Source organism: Ambystoma mexicanum, chromosome 14, assembly GCF_040938575.1.
Source record: "Ambystoma mexicanum isolate Mex_15411 chromosome 14, UKY_AmexF1_1, whole genome shotgun sequence".
In the NCBI taxonomy this organism is placed as follows: domain Eukaryota; kingdom Metazoa; phylum Chordata; class Amphibia; order Caudata; family Ambystomatidae; genus Ambystoma; species Ambystoma mexicanum.
Genome location: NC_090940.1, coordinates 517,015,710 through 517,035,880, shown reverse-complemented (window position 1 = coordinate 517,035,880; position 20,171 = coordinate 517,015,710). Strand labels below are relative to the sequence as shown.

The following is a 20,171-nucleotide window of genomic DNA, read 5'->3' as shown; positions in this document are numbered from 1 at the left end:
AACCGGTTGAAATGAGAGAATGTCACTTGTTATAAGTACCTAGGCATACACATACAAAATAATTTGAAATGGGACACGCACCGGCAGGAGACAAACTGAAATGCAATAAAGCCGTTAGCACGCTTAGGCATTTTGTTGGGAAACAATGTGAAATGTCTATTGAAACAAATTTTTTGCTGTTGTTTCAAACGAAAGTTTGATCGATAATGTTTTATGGAATTGAAATCTGGTGTGGCAAATACGGGACCTTAATCAGATGATATGAAGCAGTCACATTGCATAGGCTCCTATGCTTGCCACCGTCATTACCTGTTGAGTATTTGTACAATGATTTTCAAATCGCCGCAATTATTCTTGATGCAACTGTGAAGTCTATTTTATTCTGCAACAAACTGCTAAAATCGGAGTAACACTATCATAGGTACATTTGTAGATGCTTTTTGTGAAATTGACAACTACAAAATATGGTCACTTTGGGGAACATGCTAAACACATGTATAAATGGGCAAGAAGGATGCTGTGGCATGCTTCCCAATGGGGTAGTTTATGTGATAAAGACTCGCCTTAAAACAAAAATACTGCAGTGTAGCAAAGAACATTATCTCGTTAATCTATTGTCTGGCAACCATAGCTCAGACTTTTGAGAGTATATCTCCCACCGTGATATTAAACCTTCATACATTGCAGCATTCTCCAATAGGGCGATTGCAAGGCAATATTGAAGAATGCAATTGTTTTTTTATATAACATTTTATTGATTTTTTTAAACATGTAAACATGAAAATATACGATGCCGAGGCCAAACAAATACACATTAAAAAACAAAGACTAAGCACGGGTCCATTACTCCGATTGTGGATGGTATCACACAGGACACGTGTTGGTATCACTTCGGTTGGTATCACTTCGATTAGTCATTGTGCGTCGGCCCATTTCTGCCAAATTGTGCTTGCCTTTCCGGGGCATCCCCTGGCAGTATAGATCGGTTGTTCCCTTAGCATGCACCTGTCCACAACTGTAACCCAGTCCGCAAAATGCGGGGTGGTATTAGAGGCCCATAGTTTGGCTACATTACACTTGATGAGGCCTGTGCTTGTCGACAGAAATAGTTTTTCGTACCTTGTCGCCTCTCCTTCCTCCTCGATGCCCAGCAGTAGTAATTTGGTGTCTCTGGAGATGGTGCGGTTTAGGACCGCAGAGTTTGTCGCAACAGTGTTGCCACTATCTCTGGATTCGCAGGCATTCCCAAAGTATGTGATAGAAGGTACCCTCTGAACACCGTAGACAGTTGGGGTTGGTCACTCGGTTCAGATACCGCCAACTCTCAGATTGGACCTGCCCAATCAGAACTTCCGTTCCAAGGTCGTTTTGGTTGAAAACGTAAGCCGACAAATATATCCTTGTGCATATTCCTCATGCTCCTGTCATCTGTACTTATTGTACCGCCTATTGCCTATACTCACTGCTGCCTATCTGTATATTCTTGTTATTACTTTACTATGTATATGTATATAATTCTTTGTTGTTGTAACTAAGCCTCGTAATGTCATGTAAATGTTGCGCACTGTTACCTAGGGTATGCTCGTGCATTACAAATAATAAAACAGAGTGATATTCGTGGGTAGTATACCCTGTGTAGGACTTTTAATTGAATCAGGCGGAATCTGGCTGAGATCGCAGATTCACGTGGGTACATTAGTACTGAAATCCATTCCTGGTAGTATTGGGCCAATATCCGTTTCCCACCCAAGTTTCAGGTTGCATAATTCGGGTGTGGCAAAGAAGGATATGGCGTGGTACATGGTGGAGGTAACTATGGCAGTTACCTGGTCTACCACTATGTTTCTCTCTATTGGGGTGCAGTCTGGCATGTTGGATAGTAGGTGGAGGTGTGTGCGTAATGCATGTGACAGTTGGAGGTAGTGATAGTGTTCCGTATTGGGAAGATTGAATCGATTGGCGCATTTCACCATCTGCGAGTACGTCCCTAATCTTGTTTATACCCTTGGAAATCCACCCAGGCCATGCTGGTAGCCTGTCTAGCTCAGGTAATTTACCGTTCCCCATAGAGTTTGTATTGGCGTCATCTTCCCAGTCCAGCCTATGTGTTTGTGGGAATCGTGCCATATCGATGTGATGTGTGTTGTCATCACATGACTACTCAATTCAAGATATTAACATGTCATTTCAGATTCTTGGAATTTGGTGGATTGTCCCTGAGCCACATTTTGTGGTCCTTGATCCTTTGGAGCATATGACATTGGGAGCTAGGTCAGTCTGGTCCCTAGACTTCTGTATTGGGCCTTTGGTGTTTTTGATTCCTCACATGGTGGTGGTGTAATTCCATCTGAGACACAGTGGTCTGAATTGGTTTAAGGCTTCACATACCTTTGTTTCAGACACTTTGGAACAACAGGGACACTTTGGGAGTTGCCACTATATGGTGTTTGTGTATTTTAAACTTTAACTGATGATATAAACAATTGCATGTTGGTAGCTTAAGCCATCCAGTATAGGTAGTAGATTCCTTTATATAATTGGTTTGTCTTGGTTTTTTTACAGTGGTAATATCAATTATTTCTCCTGATGAAGACGTTATTTCAATCACTTCATAAAACGTCGAAACCGGTAGAGAAGAACATCTGGGGATGGAATTTATCATTTATTGTTGAACATACCCACTGCATGCAATAGAGCACATTCTCTGGTTAATGATTGTGCTGCTACACATTACATGTTGATAAAATGAAATATTAAAGACTCTGTGGGGCTAATTTATGAAATGCTACCACTTATGAATTGTACTAAATGTTTTAGTTCAAAAGTTTTTACTGTGAGTGAATGAGGCCGATTGATTTGTGTTGCAAATGATGGTGTGACTGTTGATGAATGATGGTGATGTTAGGATTTTATTATCTGGTGTTTTATGCTCTCCTGCAATGGTAATGTAATTTCATATGTGTGCATTAATTAATGTTTAATTCTTTTTTGTAAATGATGCATCTTAATAAATACATTTTTGATAACTTTAAAACTAAGAAACCACCTCTGGATAAATTTGTTCATTATACTGTGTTCCATTTTTGATAGACATTCTAGCGGGGACATATCTTGCATTGCTGCGATCTGTGCTCGGATGTGGGGTAGTTCTTCCCCCCCCCCCCCATGTAACATCATTGATTACTGCCATTTGCCCAGCCCAATAATAAGTTTGTAGGTGTGGCAGGCCGATACCACCCTCCCATGAGGAGCGTTGGAGTGTTTGTAGCGCTTTCCGTGCCCTTCCCCCTCCCCATAGTAGTGTTCTAATGGTGTTATCAATTTTGCGGAATTCCAGGATCGGTATGTGGAGTGGGGCATTTTGAAGGGCATATAGGAAGCACAGGAGAGCCAGCATTTTGAAGAGTGCAGCTCATCCTAGCAATGTCAGTGGGAGTAGTGCCCAGTGTCGGACGTCTTTGCTAAATCGTTCCGTAATCGGAAGTAGGTTCTTCGTTATGCATTGTGAAAGATCTGCTGTGATTTAGATTACTAGGTAGCGGAATTGTTCCAATTGAATGGGTCCCCTAAATACAGCAGGCGGTCGTCTGCATATAGGGAGACTTTATCCTCCGTGCCTCCCTGCCAGAGAAAGCCTTTCCACAAGCCGCAGAAGTATTGCTAGGGGTTCGATGATTAATGCGAAAATAGTGAGGACAGGGGGGCATTCTTGCCTCGTCCCCTTGTGTAATTGGAAGACGCGTGATGTGATGGCCAACCGTTCACTCGGACCTCTGCTTCGGGAGAGTCATACAGGAGTCGGATCCGCCCTATGAAGTTTTCCCCGAATCCCATTGGCCGCATGATTTCCCACAGGGCTTCCCAGAAGACGGAGTCGATGGCCTTTCTCGAAATCGATGGCCAGGAGTGCTAAGGGGTCTTGGAGGGTGGGGGCTCTTTCCAATGCCAGGTGGAGTCTGCGGAGGTTCATACGCGTGGATCTTTACGGCATGAAGCCACATTGGGTCAGGATGCATCAGTGAGGTAATGACTCCCTGTAAGCGATTTGCAAGGACTTTAGCTAGGATTTTTGTTTTGCCATTGATTAGAGAAAGAGGCCTGTACGAACTACAATCGCTCAGGGGTTTTCCTGGTTTGGGAATAACAATTATGGAGGCTTTTCGGAGGTGAGGTGACAGGGTCCTGTGATGTAGGAATATTTGGAGTAGGTGTGTGGCCAATGTGTTCCCCCCTAGCTTTTTCCATACGTCAACTGGGAAGCCGACAGGTCCCGGTGTTTTCCCTGCGTGTAGCTGTGAGATAGCTATAGTGATCTCGTCTTCTGTAATGACTCTATCAAGAAGTGTTTTCTGTGTCATGTCCAGTTATGGCAATGCGATCCGTCAAGCACTGTTGTGTTGCAGGGCTCTTCTGGGAATGCATAGAGCTCGGCATAGAAATCTGCAAAGCCCTCTGCAATGTCTCGATCAGTTTCAAAATCATAGCATCGGTCGTCCTGATCTCCCTGACCTGTCGGTGGCCCTCGTCTCTGCGCTCCAGCCAGGCGAGCAGTTTGCCAGCTTTGTCACCAGATTCATACAACCTGGTGCACATTTCTGAGTGCGCCTCTCTGGCATTGTCAATGGTTATATTGTGCAAGTGTTCTTTGGCCACCAGGAGGGCGCAGTGTGCGTCCGGTGACCCAGTGGCGACATAGGTTGCCTCTTTTTGTAGCACTTCTTGCTCTGCAGCTATCACCGATTGGTAGTGGGCTTTCCTATGTGCCGAAGTCCAGGAGATAATCTCTCAGCGCAGGACTGCCTTATAGGCCTCCCATAACTTTGCCGGGTCATCCACCGTTCCGGTGTTTATTTCGAAGTACTCTGTGGTGCTCTTTTGGATATGTTCAATGAGGTCAGGGAAACCAAGGTAGTATTTGTTGAGCCGCCATGAGGGGGGCGGGTGGTCTATTTGTTGTGGGAGTGATCTGAGATGCCCCGCGGAATAAGCGTTGCATTGACAGCTATGTGTAGGTCTGTGGTTGGTTGGAAGAAGTAGTCCAGTCTCGAAAGTGAGGCATGAACTCCAGAGTGATAGGAGTATTCTCGTTCGTTCGGATGGATGTATGTCCCGCCATACACCCTTCATACCAATCGCTGTGGTGAAGGTGGCCAGTTTGGTGTCAGTGTTTAGATTTCTGCCTTGTAGGTGTGTGTGGTCCATGGTGACGTCCATGACTTATTTGAAGTCTCCCCCCATTACCCATATGTTGACCGTGTTGGTGGTAATTATGGGTGTGATGTTGCCCATCAGGTCAGCCAGTAGTAGGGGGTTGGGGGGGGGGGTGAGTAGACTGCCAGGATCGCGAGGTTCAGGTTCCATAGTGTACCCTGTTTAAGGACATATCTGCCATTCGTGTCCTGCGTTACATTGGAGAGTTTGAAGGGAAGTCTCTTATGAATTAGGGAAGTCTCTTATGAATTATCAGAACTCCCCTCGACCCCATAGAGAAGCTGGCATGCAGTGCTATGCAGTAGTTTGTGCGTCGGAAAAGGGTACACGACGTGCCTGGCAGGTGCGTCAGGTGTACGTCTGTTCAGGAGCTGCATTACCAGACGTCGCTTGATCCCGCTGCCCAGGCCGTTGACATTCCAAGTCAGGAGTTTCAGGTTTCTATTGTTATTCCTGGGTGTGGCATTTAGTGGTGTGATAGTGTGGGTAGCCATGTTGGTAGGCGGTTTGTGCTGTGAGGTTGATTGTGTGGGCAACATGCGTTTAACGTGTGTGTGTTTGAGCAATGGATCCATAAACAAATAAAAGAGCTTAAACATTAACTTTCCCCTTTTCCCCCTCCCTATACTCCACCCCAACCGGAAGTATCTGTCGCCCAAGCATAGTGATAGACAGAACTGTCGACTATCTGACCGGTGAATAAGAGAGGGAAGGAACACCAACTAAGTGGTTTTAAACCCCATAAAATACAACCTTCTCCAGTTATCCCAGGTTGGAATTCTGGGTGCTGGAAGGAGGGGGGGGTTCCCTTAGGCTGCCCAATGCGGGATCTATACATGGGCCTGTGTCTGTGCATTACGTTTAGTCAAAACATCAGTTTCTTATAGCTTCGCCTTTAGTGGGGTTGGATTGCCTCACCATGATCTGGTCAGCGGTCGTCCATCGGCGGCAGAGGTGGTGGGTCAGGGTCCCACGCCGCTGGTCGCAGGGCTGGTAGGTCTCGATCGTGTGGTGGTGGGGGGGGGGGGGGGGGGTCTCCTGTTATTAGATCTCACCATGCTCCAGTCACCTTGAATGTGTTTCCCCGCCCACTTCCATGCGTCTTTGGGGTCTGTGAAGTGCACTGTTGTGCCTTGGTGATATATTTTAAGTTGTGCTGGGAAGAGAAGACCGGACTTCACATTTAGGGTCTGGAGGTGTTGGAGTTGGTCAAAGGATTGTCTGGCTTTCTGGAACGCTCTGGTGTAGTTCGGGAAAAAGGTGTTCCGGGATCCATTGTGTGTGACCATCCCCTTAGTGTGGGCCATTTGGAGCAGAGCATCACGGTCTCTGTAATTCAGCCATTTTGCAATTACCGTGCTTGGTGGCGCACCTGGTTTAGGTGGGCCCGGTAGGCATGCGGTGGGCTTGTTCAATGGAAAATAATTTGGAGAATGATTTGGGCTCAAATAAGTCTGCCAACCATTGTTCTAGAAACAGTTCCACACACAGCCCCTCCGTCTTTTCCGGCAGGCCCAGGATGCGAACGTTGTTATGTTGCGATCTTCCTTCTCCGTCGTCGACTCTTTCTTCGTGTTTTAAGGCGTGTCATGACACGGGTCATGCGCTGCTCCATGTTGTGTAGCCCATCCTCTGTTCCCGAGATGTGTTGCTCGGCCTCTCCCATGCAAGAGGTTCGTTTTTGCAAGTCATGTCGAAGAAGAGAGACGTTCATGCTGATGCCGTCCATTTTTTGCTCCATGGATGCCTGTGTGTCGGCATCTTTAAGGATAGAGCATTCCCCATATCTGTCATATCGTGTGATTGGTCTTGGTCTGGGGGAGAGGTTGATGGTGTTGTTGTGGTGGTGCACTGATCAAACCTGCATTGGGTAGTTGCTTTTCTGGTTTTGTCTTTGCCAGTTATGGGTTCAATCAGTAGTTGCCAGTTCAGTGGAGTGTGTGTGTGTGTGTGTGGGGGGGGGGGGGGTAGTGCCTTTGTGTGGGGGTAGATCCCCCTCGGTGGGTGTCTCGGTGTGGCGAGGTTTGGTTAGCGCATGGGCTGCGGCTTGTTGAGATCTACCATGTGCCAGTTGTAAGGAGGACACAGGGTTTATGTGTTTGGGTACTTCTGACCCATTCAGGTTGTAGTTTTGCAGTCCGTTTCGCTTCCGTTGGGTTTGCCGAATGTCGCTTTGATCTTTGGACATGTCTGTGTGAGAGAGCAGTCGGATGGTGAATGATTGTGTGGTTCGCCGTGGGTTGGTTTGTTTTGGTGGTCGTCTGCAGATTCTTGCCTTCCGTTTCCCTCTCGGACAGGGAGAGCGCGCCCAGCGCAGTGATCGATGCTTACAGGCACTCTATTTATGGTGGGGGTCCCTTCAGTGCCTGATGTGTAGAGAAGAAGGGTCGGGTTTAACCTGTCTTTGTCCCTTAGTAAAATCTGGTTTGCGGTCTGCATACTCCAGGGCAAGGAACCAGGATTGTTCAGTTAGTAGCCGGGTTTGATGCACAGTTCACTGTGAGAAAGTGTCCAAATTCAGAGGTTGGATGTGGTGGTAGAGTACTGGGCACAGCTGTGTCAAAGAAGGGAAGGAGCTATCCCGCTTGAGCCGATATGGTAGTTCACAGGTGGCGTGGGTGGCCTGTGCGTGGGGTGGGGGCAGGATGTTGTAGTGCCAGGTGCCGTCAGGGAGTCACCCAGGAATTGTATTGAGTTTACCCTTCCATTAACCGTACAGCTCTTCTACGTGCACTCTGTTGGCAACCCTCCCTGTGCTTTCACGGGCTAGGGTCTGTATGTCAGCGCTGGCGTCAGGTCACAGTAGGTGTGGCAGGAGTGTGGTGTTGTTACTTCCCACTTCACACATGGTAATATTTGATTCAGGATGCATTCAGAATATATGGGCCTTGGTGTGAATGCCGGGGCAGGAGCGCCACTGATGCAAGAGGTTGTGCGCTGGGGTTTGAAGATTTCCCAGGAGGGGTTATGTTGATCCGTGGTATTAGGCACGTTGGAGGAGATGTAACTAGAGCACGCCGCTTTCTATTTATGTGGATGTCTCGGGGCCACCCAGGCCCTCAGTTTGTGTTCTTGTGTGCACCACGGGGTAGAGGCAGGGCCGTGGACCACTGTGCACGTTCCGCAGTGGTGGTGGTCAAAGCCACCTTTGGGGGTGGTAGGTGTTAGATGTTAGTGCTGGGATCTCAGTGCCGAGTTGGTATGGCAGGATTTCTATACACTCACCAACCGTGTTGCTGGATGTTTGTGTCCATGTAGCAGTGTTGTTGATGCCACAGCAATCCGTGCCCCTCTCCCCGGGGCACCGTAGAGGGCAAAGTATGGTGGCACCACCTCGTTGTTGAACAGCGTAGGAGTTGTCTGGGCTCTGGTTCTATGGCGCCGAGAGGCTTAGTAGTTGAGAGGCACGGTGTCAGGGCTGCTGCCTCCAGGCACGGCCCAGTGAATTGATGGTGATTGGCGAGAATGTCGTCACCTGCCTCGCGCCGCCGCGGGTAGACAGCTCCACATTTCAGTGGCAGAGGCGTGGAGCAGATCTTCGGTGTGGGTTCTGCTTTCCTGCTGGGTCTCCGTCACAGGGTGTGCTGCGTAGGTCAGTCAGCACAATGCAGCCCGCTCCTGGGCCTTGGCGGTTTAATGCTCTGACTTGGGTGGATTGGTTTGGAACCCGTTGTCCGTCGCGTTGGAGCGGCGCGGGTGTCCCCCCCACTCTTCAACCGTGCGGGCCGAGGGAGAGCGCACATCCGTGACCGGTAGGGGATCCGCTGCTTCGGTTTGGAAGCATTCACAGCCGTATTTTAGTAATGCTGTTTCTCCAGTCTTGGCCCGCAGCGCTCTCTCCCAGTCAGCGCCCCGCAGTCGCCTCCTCGATTCCGGACTAACTCTCACAGTGCGCAGACATTTTGAGCATGACTCTTCGCGTCTGTGCGATGCTCGGTCCGGGGCCTTCAGTTCCGCGGGGAATTGTCAGTGAAGGCTGATCATTCACTCAGCGATGCTCTGCAAGGTCATCTATCGATTGATGCGTTTTGATGACGGGAATTTCCATAAGTAGCAGGATATTTCAGGATTACTTTGGGCGTTCACAGGAGCCTCTGGAGCTCATGTCCGCATCGCTCTGCAGTTGGCCACGCCCCCCAAGAAGGCAATTTAACATAAGTATAGCACTTATGACCCAAGGTGCCCAGTTAGGCATTCTGAGCGCTACTGTAGGCTCTGTGGTAAAGAAGAACTTGAAACCATCAAAAAATGTGTTATTAGGTTGCAAAAGCCTAGGTGGTTTGAGATCCAGCTAATTGAAAGCATATAATAACAGCATTAATCTGGAAGATCTTATATTAACTTGGGCTGCTTTTTGAAATGGGTGTGATGCCAATTTGATTTTTTACCTTGTTAAATTTTATTGGAAGTGCGTGGAAATCATAAATATTGTATCCTGATGTATTTTTTAACTGCTGCTAAGGAATCTACTTAACTGGTATGTTTCTTCTTTAGTGTTATTTATAGCAACAAATGTTTTATTGCGATTGATTGAGTTTAATCTAACAAACAGATTCTTTTAGGGCAACTATGTACTCTTTTCCTGCATCCATCATTTTTAAACTGTAGTATGTCAGTGACAATCGGTGTGACTGTAATGTTGTATATACAAAGCCACTCGGCTGATCGTATATTAATAAATAATGAAAGGTGTATTCTGTCACAATGTGGTAATGATTTTCATACAGTTTTTCCTTCCACTTTCTCAATCCCTCACCAGCTGTTCACTCACTCATGTATCTCGATTCTATTGTAATCGCACCCTACTCAAGGATTGAAGCAGTCGGAGATCGGATATTTGCGATTTTTGGGTAAAGATTGTCTGCAGTACTATAGTCAACTCGCAGAAGGAAACTCATTTGCAATAAAATAGAACAAAAGTACATGTAAGACTGTCCATTGCAAGCATCTTACATAAAAGTACAATTTTAAAGAAAGTTATGTAAACCGATACCTCACTGTGTATGTCCGATTCAGACTCTGTGCTGGAATCAACTGTACATTTACGCTACAAAAGAAAAACAACAAAACAGAAATGTATTTTATAGAAAAACAATGAATCAATTTAAAATACAGATATACATACATATACAGAATTGACAATTGAAAGGCCAGAAGAGATCGAAGAAGTTATGCGAAAAAGCCAACAACATAGAATATCTGTTATATGCAACAATATGCATTTTTAGTAATGTAAAGTAAACAGGGAGACCAGTGCACGCTTCTGGGCTGCAATGCTAAGTTAGCAATAAGCGAGGAAGGACTAGCAATACATTTTCTAATAAGACCATGCTATTCTTTGGCCTTATTAGCAACTGAAAAGTTGAGTACAACGTACTCAAGTATTCATGATGTTCTTTTTTCTATCTTTTGCTACAGTTGTCCTCACGCAGTACACACTACTGAGTACAATTTGTTACAAATGCATGAAACAGGAATGTGCTACAAGCATTTATATACACTCTCCACTTGGAACCACTTCATTGTTAGAGACACATCTTTATGCTTGTTATAGATAATACTATTGCCCTCACGTCATTCACAATTTAAAATACCTAGTCTCCTACTGATCCCTCATCTATATCCCCAACTCCCAGTGTCCACTATATGTCCGGGACCGACCAGATTCAAACAGATTTCATTCTTCAAAATGATTGGGGTCTAGTGCTGCCTGCCTGTGCCACCAACTCACCACAGAGCACAGCCAAGAGGCGAACTATGAATCTTTATTGATCTTCCAAGACAGTTAGCACTTTAAGCTTGTGGCAATTAAACTAGCATTCCGATTTAGCAGGCTGCATTGCAATTAATAAACCGTTTGTCAGCCATCATACAATCGTAGTGAACCCACTACATTGTTTTGTTTGGCTGGACCACAAGTTAATCGGAGTTATGGATGTGGACGTAGTTATTTATTTATGTTTTTAAAGGGGCTTTATATGTGAAGGCATCCTTTTCGTTGGAACCATGTTCGAGTAAGATGGCAACTTTGATATGGCTTCTGGTGCCCAAGGATTTCCATCACAAATATGTTTATTCTGATAAAATCAATTAAACGAATATATAAACAAACATAGAACTACAACAAATAAAATAATCCATGTAGAGTTGAAAATCACACTTCCATCACATACAAAGTGAAGTAAGGTTACAAAATCACAATTCGTCACAAGCAACACATAAAATATCATCATGCAAAATGTAATTGCAGCACCTCCAGCTAAGCCTGAAGGTTTTTTGGATTTAGGTTTTTGATCGTACAGACCTTTGTCTCTGACTTCTTTACGGGAAACAGTAATCCTCTCTTTTAGAACAGGGGCTCTGAGTAGAACATTTTTAGGCAGCCCATTGGGAGTACAGAATTTAGCTAAGCTTTGGTCGGGGCTCTCAGATAAACCCGATCCCTGGTGCTCCATGCTGACATTTACTGCATCCTCAGTGTTATCTGCAATTAGCCTGCTTGTAAGGCCCCCCTTCCCCTTACTTAACCGCCTTTTTGCCCGTACTGTCTTTTTACATGCGCTCTTTGTTTTCTTCCCTACTGGGATAGTATTTGGCAAAGAGGGGGCACCTCACAGGGAATACTGCGGGCAGCTGCCCGCCTTGCCAGTCAACGTGGTTTCCTGGAAAGCAGCGTTACTGACGTGTCCAACAAGGCCTCAGGCAGTAAGCCCGGCAAGGAAGCCTCCAATGGTTTCGGATTGGGGCTTACTTCTCAGGAACACTTTGTTCTTCCTCCATTACTAAGTTAGCAGGGTGAAGGGGATTTACAACATTTTCGTGGATACGCCCAGATAATTTTAATAAGCAATTTCAAAGCAAACTGCATAGATGACAAATGATTGCAGTTCGATTGGAATTGCCATGTTACTTAAAGAGGATTCTGTAGCCATCGTTTCCTCCATTTGAACTGCACCTTCAGAGTCCATTGTTCCTCTAAAACCATCAAGGACCACATTGACACCCTTGCTGATTTTTGCAACCATTCCTTTGCCTCAGGATCCTTCCCATCCCCTCTGAAGCACTCCCTTGTGCATCCTCTTCTTAAGAAAGCCACAGCTGATCCTTCTTGTCTGGCTAACTATCGCCCAATCTCCATTACTCCATTTCTTGGCAAACTCCTAGAAAAGCTGGTCATCTCTCAGGTTAACATTCTGATTCTGTTGGCTTTCTCCATGACCACAGTCTGGCTTCAGAGCGGCCAGAAGCACAGAAACTGTTCTCCTCAACATTGGTGAAGATCTGCTCTCCAACCTTGACTCTAACATTCCCTCTGTCCTCATCCTACTCAATCTCTCTTCTGCCTTCGACAGTCAACCATACGATCCTGCTCAACCTGGTTATCACTGATCAGGCTCTGGCCTGGCTGACCTCTTTCCTCTCTGATCGACCCTCCCAGGTCCAAGTGGGGTCCTTCCTATCATCTATCTTCCCCTCTACCGGTGGTGTTCCCCAGAGGTCTAACCTCTCGCCCTGGCTTTTCAGCCAATACCTGGCAACTCTCGCCCACTGCATTGCCATTTTCTGCTCAAATTTCCAGTGCTACACTGATGACACTCAACTCATTTTCAGGCTGCCCTCGGCCACCTCCTCTCCCTCCCTCCCTCATCTCTGATTGCCTAACTGCCATTCAAGATTGGTGTGCCGCCAATGATCTTTGTCTGAATGCCAGCAAGACGGAGATCCTCCTCATCGGCACACCTTCTCACCATCCTTTCCCCTCAATCTCTGGCCGGCCTCTCTTGGCCCTCCTCCTACCCCCACCTGCGAGGCTAAGAACCTCAGGGTCATCTTTGACTCAACACTTTCCTTCTTCGCCCACATCTCTGAGGTCTAGTAAAACATCCTACTACACCTCCTCAGAGGTACTTTGCCTTTCCTCTCCTTCCCCCAGAAGCTCACTGTCTCCAAAGCTCTGGTTCTCTCTAGGTTGTACTATTGGAACAGCCTCTTTCTAAATCTACCTGCCTCTATTCTCCGCCCTCTGCAACTAATCCAGAACAGGACTGCAAGACTTGTCCTTGGCTCAAGCCCTGGGATCGTATCTCTCCAGCTCCGAAATCTCATTCGCTTCCCCGTGGATGCAAGGATTAAATTCAAAACCCTCTGCATTGTCCACAAGGCTTTCTGGGGCTAGGGTCCAAAATACCTTCAGCTATCCCTCCACAAATACCACCTCTCTTAAGCTCTTCGTTCCTCCAACTCCCTCAGGGTCAGTCGTTTTTCAAAGAAACAAGCTGGGGGGGGGGTAGATCTCAGGAAAAGCCTCCCTGCCACTCTAAAACTTGAGGAGAACCATCTCTGGTTCCGGTAGCACCTCAATACCTTCCTCTTTGCTTCTGCCTTTGCTCCCCCTCTCCCATGCTGATCTGCTCTCTCTTGGCACTGTGCACCTGGCCACCCTCCTGCACTGCCCCCTGGTCATCCCTTGCACTGTGGACTGTATCTGTACCCATACAGTCCACCACCCCCCCCCCCCCATTTTCTTCTTTTTCTGCACTTATCAGACTTACCCAGTTCTGCTGCTGTAAACACAGCACTTGCCACTTGCTGGCTGCAATACCACTGTTTATTGCCTCCATTATCCATTTATATTTATTATTATTGATCTGTTTCTCCTCTGCTCCGCATTTTCCACTCTCCCCCTTCCATGCACTTTTCCCCTTTCCCATGCACTTGCGCGTTCTCAATGTCACTGGGCCTAGTAAGATCGTTGTTGTGTTCTCCCCTGTTCCCCTCCCTTGCCACGCTCTGAAACACTTGTGTACGCACGATACAAATAAAATATCATATCATTACAAGATTAGGAGAGGCAGAAAGACGTGCAGAGGGCCTTGATGACCTAAAACGGTCTTCAGCGTGTACCACTTGGGCGTTTAGCAATGTCCCCAAAATTAAGTGAACCATTTTTTTAAAAAAACATTTTTAGAGAAAGTCCTCCCTGTTGAACAGAGCTGTTCGCCATTTCTGGCTCCACTGAGGTTTTAGATGCAACTTTCCTGCCTGTAAAGAAGGCCGGTATTGTGCCTCTTTGTATTGGGGGAACCATTTTGGGATCACCTTTTAGTTTATTTGTTCCTTTCCCATTTGGCTTAATAGGCAAATCTAAACTCCCCTATCCACCTTTCCGCAAGTTATAGCGCGATTTTGACATTTTCCTTTGGTATGGCATGAAGTTATATAATAATAAAACCAATACTTGTGTAGTAAGGTGCTTCTAATGTTAATACAATACTGAGGCACTCCCTGCCACACTGCCAGAGTCAATTCAAAGAACAATAATATATGGTTGCACCTCAAGCGATAGGTAATTAAAATGTGCAAGTCTCAATTCCCCCAAGTGGTCGGTAATGGGCTATGGTGCGCGCTAATCTCGCATCACACTCCCAATACAGATCGATTCAATAAAAAAAGTCAAGCAAGGGATGGGGTGGCGTGGCTTGGAACCATGGCGGTCAGATCGGCTCTGATTGCCAACGAATATGCACCGGTAATTCTATCGTTCCCAAACACCAGAGATACAGTGTTTGCCTGTGGAAAGGCTGCTGCAGCGGATGCCCAGCTCTCAGGCCCATCTAATTAGGTATTTGTAGCCCCTTCGGATCGCCGCCAAAATCATTCAGCATGTAACGGACTGAAGGCAAGATGGCGGCGACTCCCATGGAACATAACTGCCCACTCCGCCAGGCCTGAGATGCCGCTCCTACCCGGGCACAGTGGATGAATCTGGCGGAGAAGGATTTAGTCGGCAGCCCACACCACACTGCAGGATTGGCTTGAGGTCTGCGAGTAATCTCGCCTGCGCAGTCGTCGTCCCCTGCCCGACTCAAGGAGGCCAAGCAGACCCTGACAGTCCTATAACTCCGCCCGGTGGTCCCTCTCCCCCTTCACCAAGCACCTGGAGGTGCGACACATAGTGGAGGGGCTCTGCACCGAATAAAGGAACCGTGCTCCTCACCTTCTCAGCCCAGAGCTGCTGCCCCCTAACTTTCTGGGACTTCGACTCCTGCACGCCACGGCTGGGCCTGGGCCTTGGCGTTGGCCCCACCAGAGAATCAGAGGAGGTCCACTGGTAGCGCCTGCAGAGTCCCAAGCCCCTCTGCCACCTGAACCTTCCACCCCGAGGCTCAGAGCCCAACGGCCCACACCGCACAGACACAAGAAGGCCAGGGGACATCCACAAGAACCTTTTGTGCCAATAGCAGATCTGGGGTCCCTCTGGGCTCCGTACCCAAGGTACCCCACCCGCAGGGCAGCGGCCCCACTCCCTCACAGTGAACTGCCAATAAAATGTAAGACGGCACCTGCCGCACCAATGGGCGGGGTGGGGAGGGGGGGGGGGGGACCCATCGGCAGCACAAGCGGTGGTCTCCCACCCCTCGGGGAGAAACAAAGCAGACTAGCTCAGCCATAATGGCGGCGCACCTAACATCTTGAGAACTTGGGTGGGCCCGCAGGCCTCTTCGCAAATCACTTACCAGAGCCTGTAATCCAGTCTTCAGAAGCCTGAACTCGTCCACCGAAACATCTCAAGCATACCTCGAATTCTGGAGTGTCAGTGCACCTACAGGTGCAGAACGGACCCCAGGTTACTCGCTGCCCCTCCACAAGTAACCGTGAACAAAGCAAGGTGACCCCTGGCACCCATCAATAGCACCCAGAGGGGTCTGAGCAGCAGATATAAAGGGAGAGGATTCCTGTTTTGGGCAAACAAAGGCACAGGTACCAACAGGGAGACTCCCTCTCCCCCCCCCCCCCGTCCCCCTGCTCTCCCCTGGATTGAGAAGACTCTCACAATGTCCAAGAACCTCAAGCCTGCCAAGCAGGCAGACATTGCTGCACTGCTCACAACACCGATGGCGGAGAAAATTAGAAGGGGTGAGCGCAGCACCAAGTAACAGCGCAAAAGAGGGTCCCGACCAGGGAGCACAATCAGTCACAAAAGCGGACCTTTTTTTTTTTTGTTTTTTATTTTTTTTTAATTTATTGTGATATAACCACATTTGGGTTTTTTTACACATTCAAAAGCAAAACGTATATACATGCAAACATCATATTATAAATTATAACTAGATAACATTTAAAACTAATTCATCACAATCTTATAAAGTTGGCATATTAAAATTGAATTCATCACATCAATATCTAATTTTCCTATAAAACAGTTTTCCCCCTTACTTCAACAATCAATCAACAGTATTCTGACGATATAAAACCTGTCAATTGCAAAACCCTTAAAATATTTAGGGTCAATTTTGTTTCATGGCCCGCAATCATTCTTTCCCAGAAAGTGTCGGAGGATAATCTATCAATGACCCAACTGAATTCCCTAAATGTTCCACCCTAATTTTCCAAGTGCCTTTACAGAATCTTAGCAGGTGCTCTAAGGTTTGTTTGCTTAAATCTGAGCATTCCGTGCATAGACTCCGGGCCCCTTCAGTGACTCCCCATTTGGTTAATACTGATCCAGTTTTAATCAAGTTTAACCGTACCCTCATAAAGTTTTGTCTTCCTTTTGGGTTAGGGAACTTCATCAAGTATCTTGGTACAATACCCTGTTTTTTCCCGTACTTAAAAAAACCCTTCAGGAATAGAAGATGATCTCACCATATCCCCTGTTGAAATCCAATCTCTCAAAGATAAGGACTTCTTAACTTTCAGCGGGTTTGAACTCAGTGTTAATTTATCTGATTCACAATAAGTCAGCAGATTTTCTGCCGTCTTTTTGAGTTCTGTCAAAGTTAGTGAGGAATCAAGATTCATGTTGAAGCAGACCTACAAGAACACCTATCTGCCATCACCAAGGAGTATCAAAAAGGTACTGATGAGGTGAAAAACTGAAGAAATCGAAACCACACTCTACGAACAGAACTTTGAAATAGGGGAGGGGGCAGACAGACTTGCAGCACTAGAAGCCAGTGTCAATCCCCGACGAGGAACTGGGGGCTTATGTCAACTACTTATTCTGCTTCATTATAACCCTCCCGGACGAATCCCCATTCGAACTCTACAGGGTGCACAGGATGAGAGCAAAAGCAAAGCTCCTCTGCATCCTCGGACTTGCTGGCAAGAGTGCACTTCTACAGACTTAAAGAAGAAATAATGCGGGAAGCCAGAGGTACACGCCGCATACACTTCAGAGACGCCACAATATCTCTGTACCAAAATCTGGCTGCAACCACATTGGCAAAGAGGAAAGAATCAAAGCCCATGACGGAATGGCTGCGAGAAAGAAAGATCACATATCGCTGGAGCATCCCAACAGCCCTCACGTTCTCATGGGATGGAGCGCCCTGGCATATCCACACCCCAAGAGAAGCTGAAAGCTTCATGAACCCTGAACCAGATGAAGGCGAACCCGATAAAACAATAACCAATATGGAGAGAGCAGAGAGGGAACCCCCGAAATCCTGGTCCAAGGGGAGGGTCGGCGTAGAATGCATGGCCCCCATCCCAAGAACAAAAAATCCAATAACCGCTCGGGGGAGGGGTGGGAGAGAAGATGGGGCCTCCCACAGGCCCAACTCACAGTGCACCCCGATCTGACCTCCCCGGGCTGACTGGAACATGGGCATAACAAAGCCACCTAGCAGAAGGCAATTTAACGAACATCCTGGAACCGCCAGCCTCCCGGCAACAGGCCCTGACCCCACAAACCAATCTCCAGGTAGTCGAGGGGACAGAGCCCTCGCAGCAAAGCATGCAGTCAAAAGAAACTGTGCAAATGCAAGTGAGGATTGCTACAAGCATGCCGGAACTATGTGAGGCGTAACCACCGCTTAACAAGTTGGTGGCGTGGACCCAGCCGGTTTCCCCGTTGGTGAACGGCTGGACCGGAAAACTATTTCCTTTTCTTATTTGTTCTTGGGTTGGGGGTGGGGGGGACTTGAGGGTGGTGCAGGGAAGTGGGGAAACATATGGCAAAGGGAAAGACTGTGGGGGTGGGGGGTAGATGAGACACGGCAAAAGACAAATCAAACAGCAGAAAACAACACGGCTGGCATGAGGACAGCAAGCAACCCACACAAATTAAGGGACGCACTAAGCAAAGTGGCAATACGGAGCATTAATGGCCCCCTAGGATAAGGAGCTCACTATGATAACCTGGAACGTGCAAGGCCTAAAGGCCCCAGGCAAAAGGAAATCGGTGGAGCATAGGCTCTCTCAAATGGCAGCAGACATCTGCCTACAAGAAACTCATCTCCTAGCAGCTGATGAGATGTGTCCTTCCAGCGTTACCCAAGACGCTTCTTCGCCTCATCGGGACAACAAAAAAAAAAAAGAAAGGGGGGGGCATGCTGTTGAGCCACAACCTACCACTAACACAGGTCACAGTCAAAAGAGACCCTGAGGGTTGCTACCTCCCGCTGAAAGGCCTTCTGATTGAACTGCCCATCACTCTAGTAGCAATTTACTGTCCGAACACCGCGCAAGAGCGCTTCCTCCGTAACCTTCTACCAAGCATCACCACCTTTGCCGTAGGTCATCTACTAATCCGAGGAGACTTCAACCTACCGCCAGACCCGAATTTGGACAAGACATTGCCCCCATCGAAGTAAGACTTTGTTAAAGTGCTAGCCATGGCCGAATAAGGGAGACTATCGACGTCTGGAGGCTGTTTAACGTGAGTGCAAGGGAACTACACATTTTACTCGCATGTCCACCTAGGGCACTCAAGGATTGACCACCTGTTGACAACAAGCACACTCATTCCATGCGTGGAAGACATCCAGATAGGGTATAGAGCCATATCAGGCCACGCCCCAGTCACCATGCGCCTAGAGTGCAGGGCCTACTGGAGCCTCCACACCGATTATGGAAACTCCAAGATCAGGTCCGAACGGACATAGCCAGTAGAACAGAATTAACTGAGGCCCTAACGAACTACTTCAAAGAGAACACGACCACAGTTCTCCAAGGCGATCATCTGGGATGTGATGAAACCAGTCATCTGTGGGGTCGCGATCGATTGCACTGCAAGACGCAGGCAACAAAACCAACTGCAGCAAGACAAACTAGAGGCAAGGGTTGCGGAAATAGAGAGCAGCTTCAAAACGCCAAACCAGAAGAATGGGGCGTGAACTCAGAAAAGCAAAGGCTGCTCTGGAAATGCACTTAGCAGACCGATCCGCCAGAGCTCTGACCTACACCAAGCATTTTTATTACCTAAACAGCAATAAGACTAACTGCCTCCTGGTCCACAAGCTTAAGAAGTTAAGATCACGGAACGACAGCCAATACCTGGCAGACGGCACTGGTACCATCCACTACACAAATGCAGAGAAACTGGTGAATATGACAGAATATCACAGGGAGATTATGGCCGGACCCCCAAGGAACAAAGCTAGACAACAGCAATCCTTAACGACTGCCCAAAACGGCCCACCGCACCCACAGCTGGAAGACCTGGAATACCCAATTACTGCCGAAGAGGTGGGTGACACCATTCACTCCTTAAAAAAACACAACCCCAGGACCAGATGGGCTCACAGTCCAATACTACAAAACGTTTGTGCATATCCTTGTGCCACAGCTAGCGTGTCTGTTCAACTCATTCCTCTCAACGGGGTCCACCATCCCATCCATGCAGGAGTTGCTAACTGTTCTTATACCAAAACCCGGGAAAGACCCCGCTCACTGTTCATCTCACCGCCCTATCACCTCGTTAAATAATGACGCTAAGGTGCTTGCAAAAATTCTGGCGAGGAGATTAGCGCTGCTTCTCCCAGACGTAATACACCCAGATCAAACGGGCTTAATCCCGGGCCGCAGTACTCGGGACAAGATCAGAAGAACGATAAAAATTGAGTAGGCACCACATGGGTATATTTCAGCACTTGGTTATATACTATAATTTCATGGTCCCGTCTCCAAAAGTGGCCCCTTTGTATTGGGAGCCAAATGATATGTAGAATAGGTCC

At 47.4% G+C, this 20,171-nt stretch overlaps 1 protein-coding gene across 4 annotated transcripts in view; it reads right to left on the bottom strand.

The window, feature by feature from the left end:
* Nucleotides 1–20,171, bottom strand: part of LOC138526918 (uncharacterized) — a 539,422-nt gene that overhangs the window by 470,230 nt on the left and 49,021 nt on the right. For all 4 annotated transcript variants that reach the window (XR_011283776.1, XM_069637757.1, XM_069637758.1 and 1 more), the window contains exon 3: nt 10,205–10,258. Coding sequence is in view for 3 of the 4 variants with exons in the window: in XM_069637757.1 (XP_069493858.1) it covers nt 10,205–10,258 (54 nt within the window). In the remaining variant the exon portion in view is untranslated. The remainder of the gene's footprint in view (nt 1–10,204; nt 10,259–20,171) is intronic.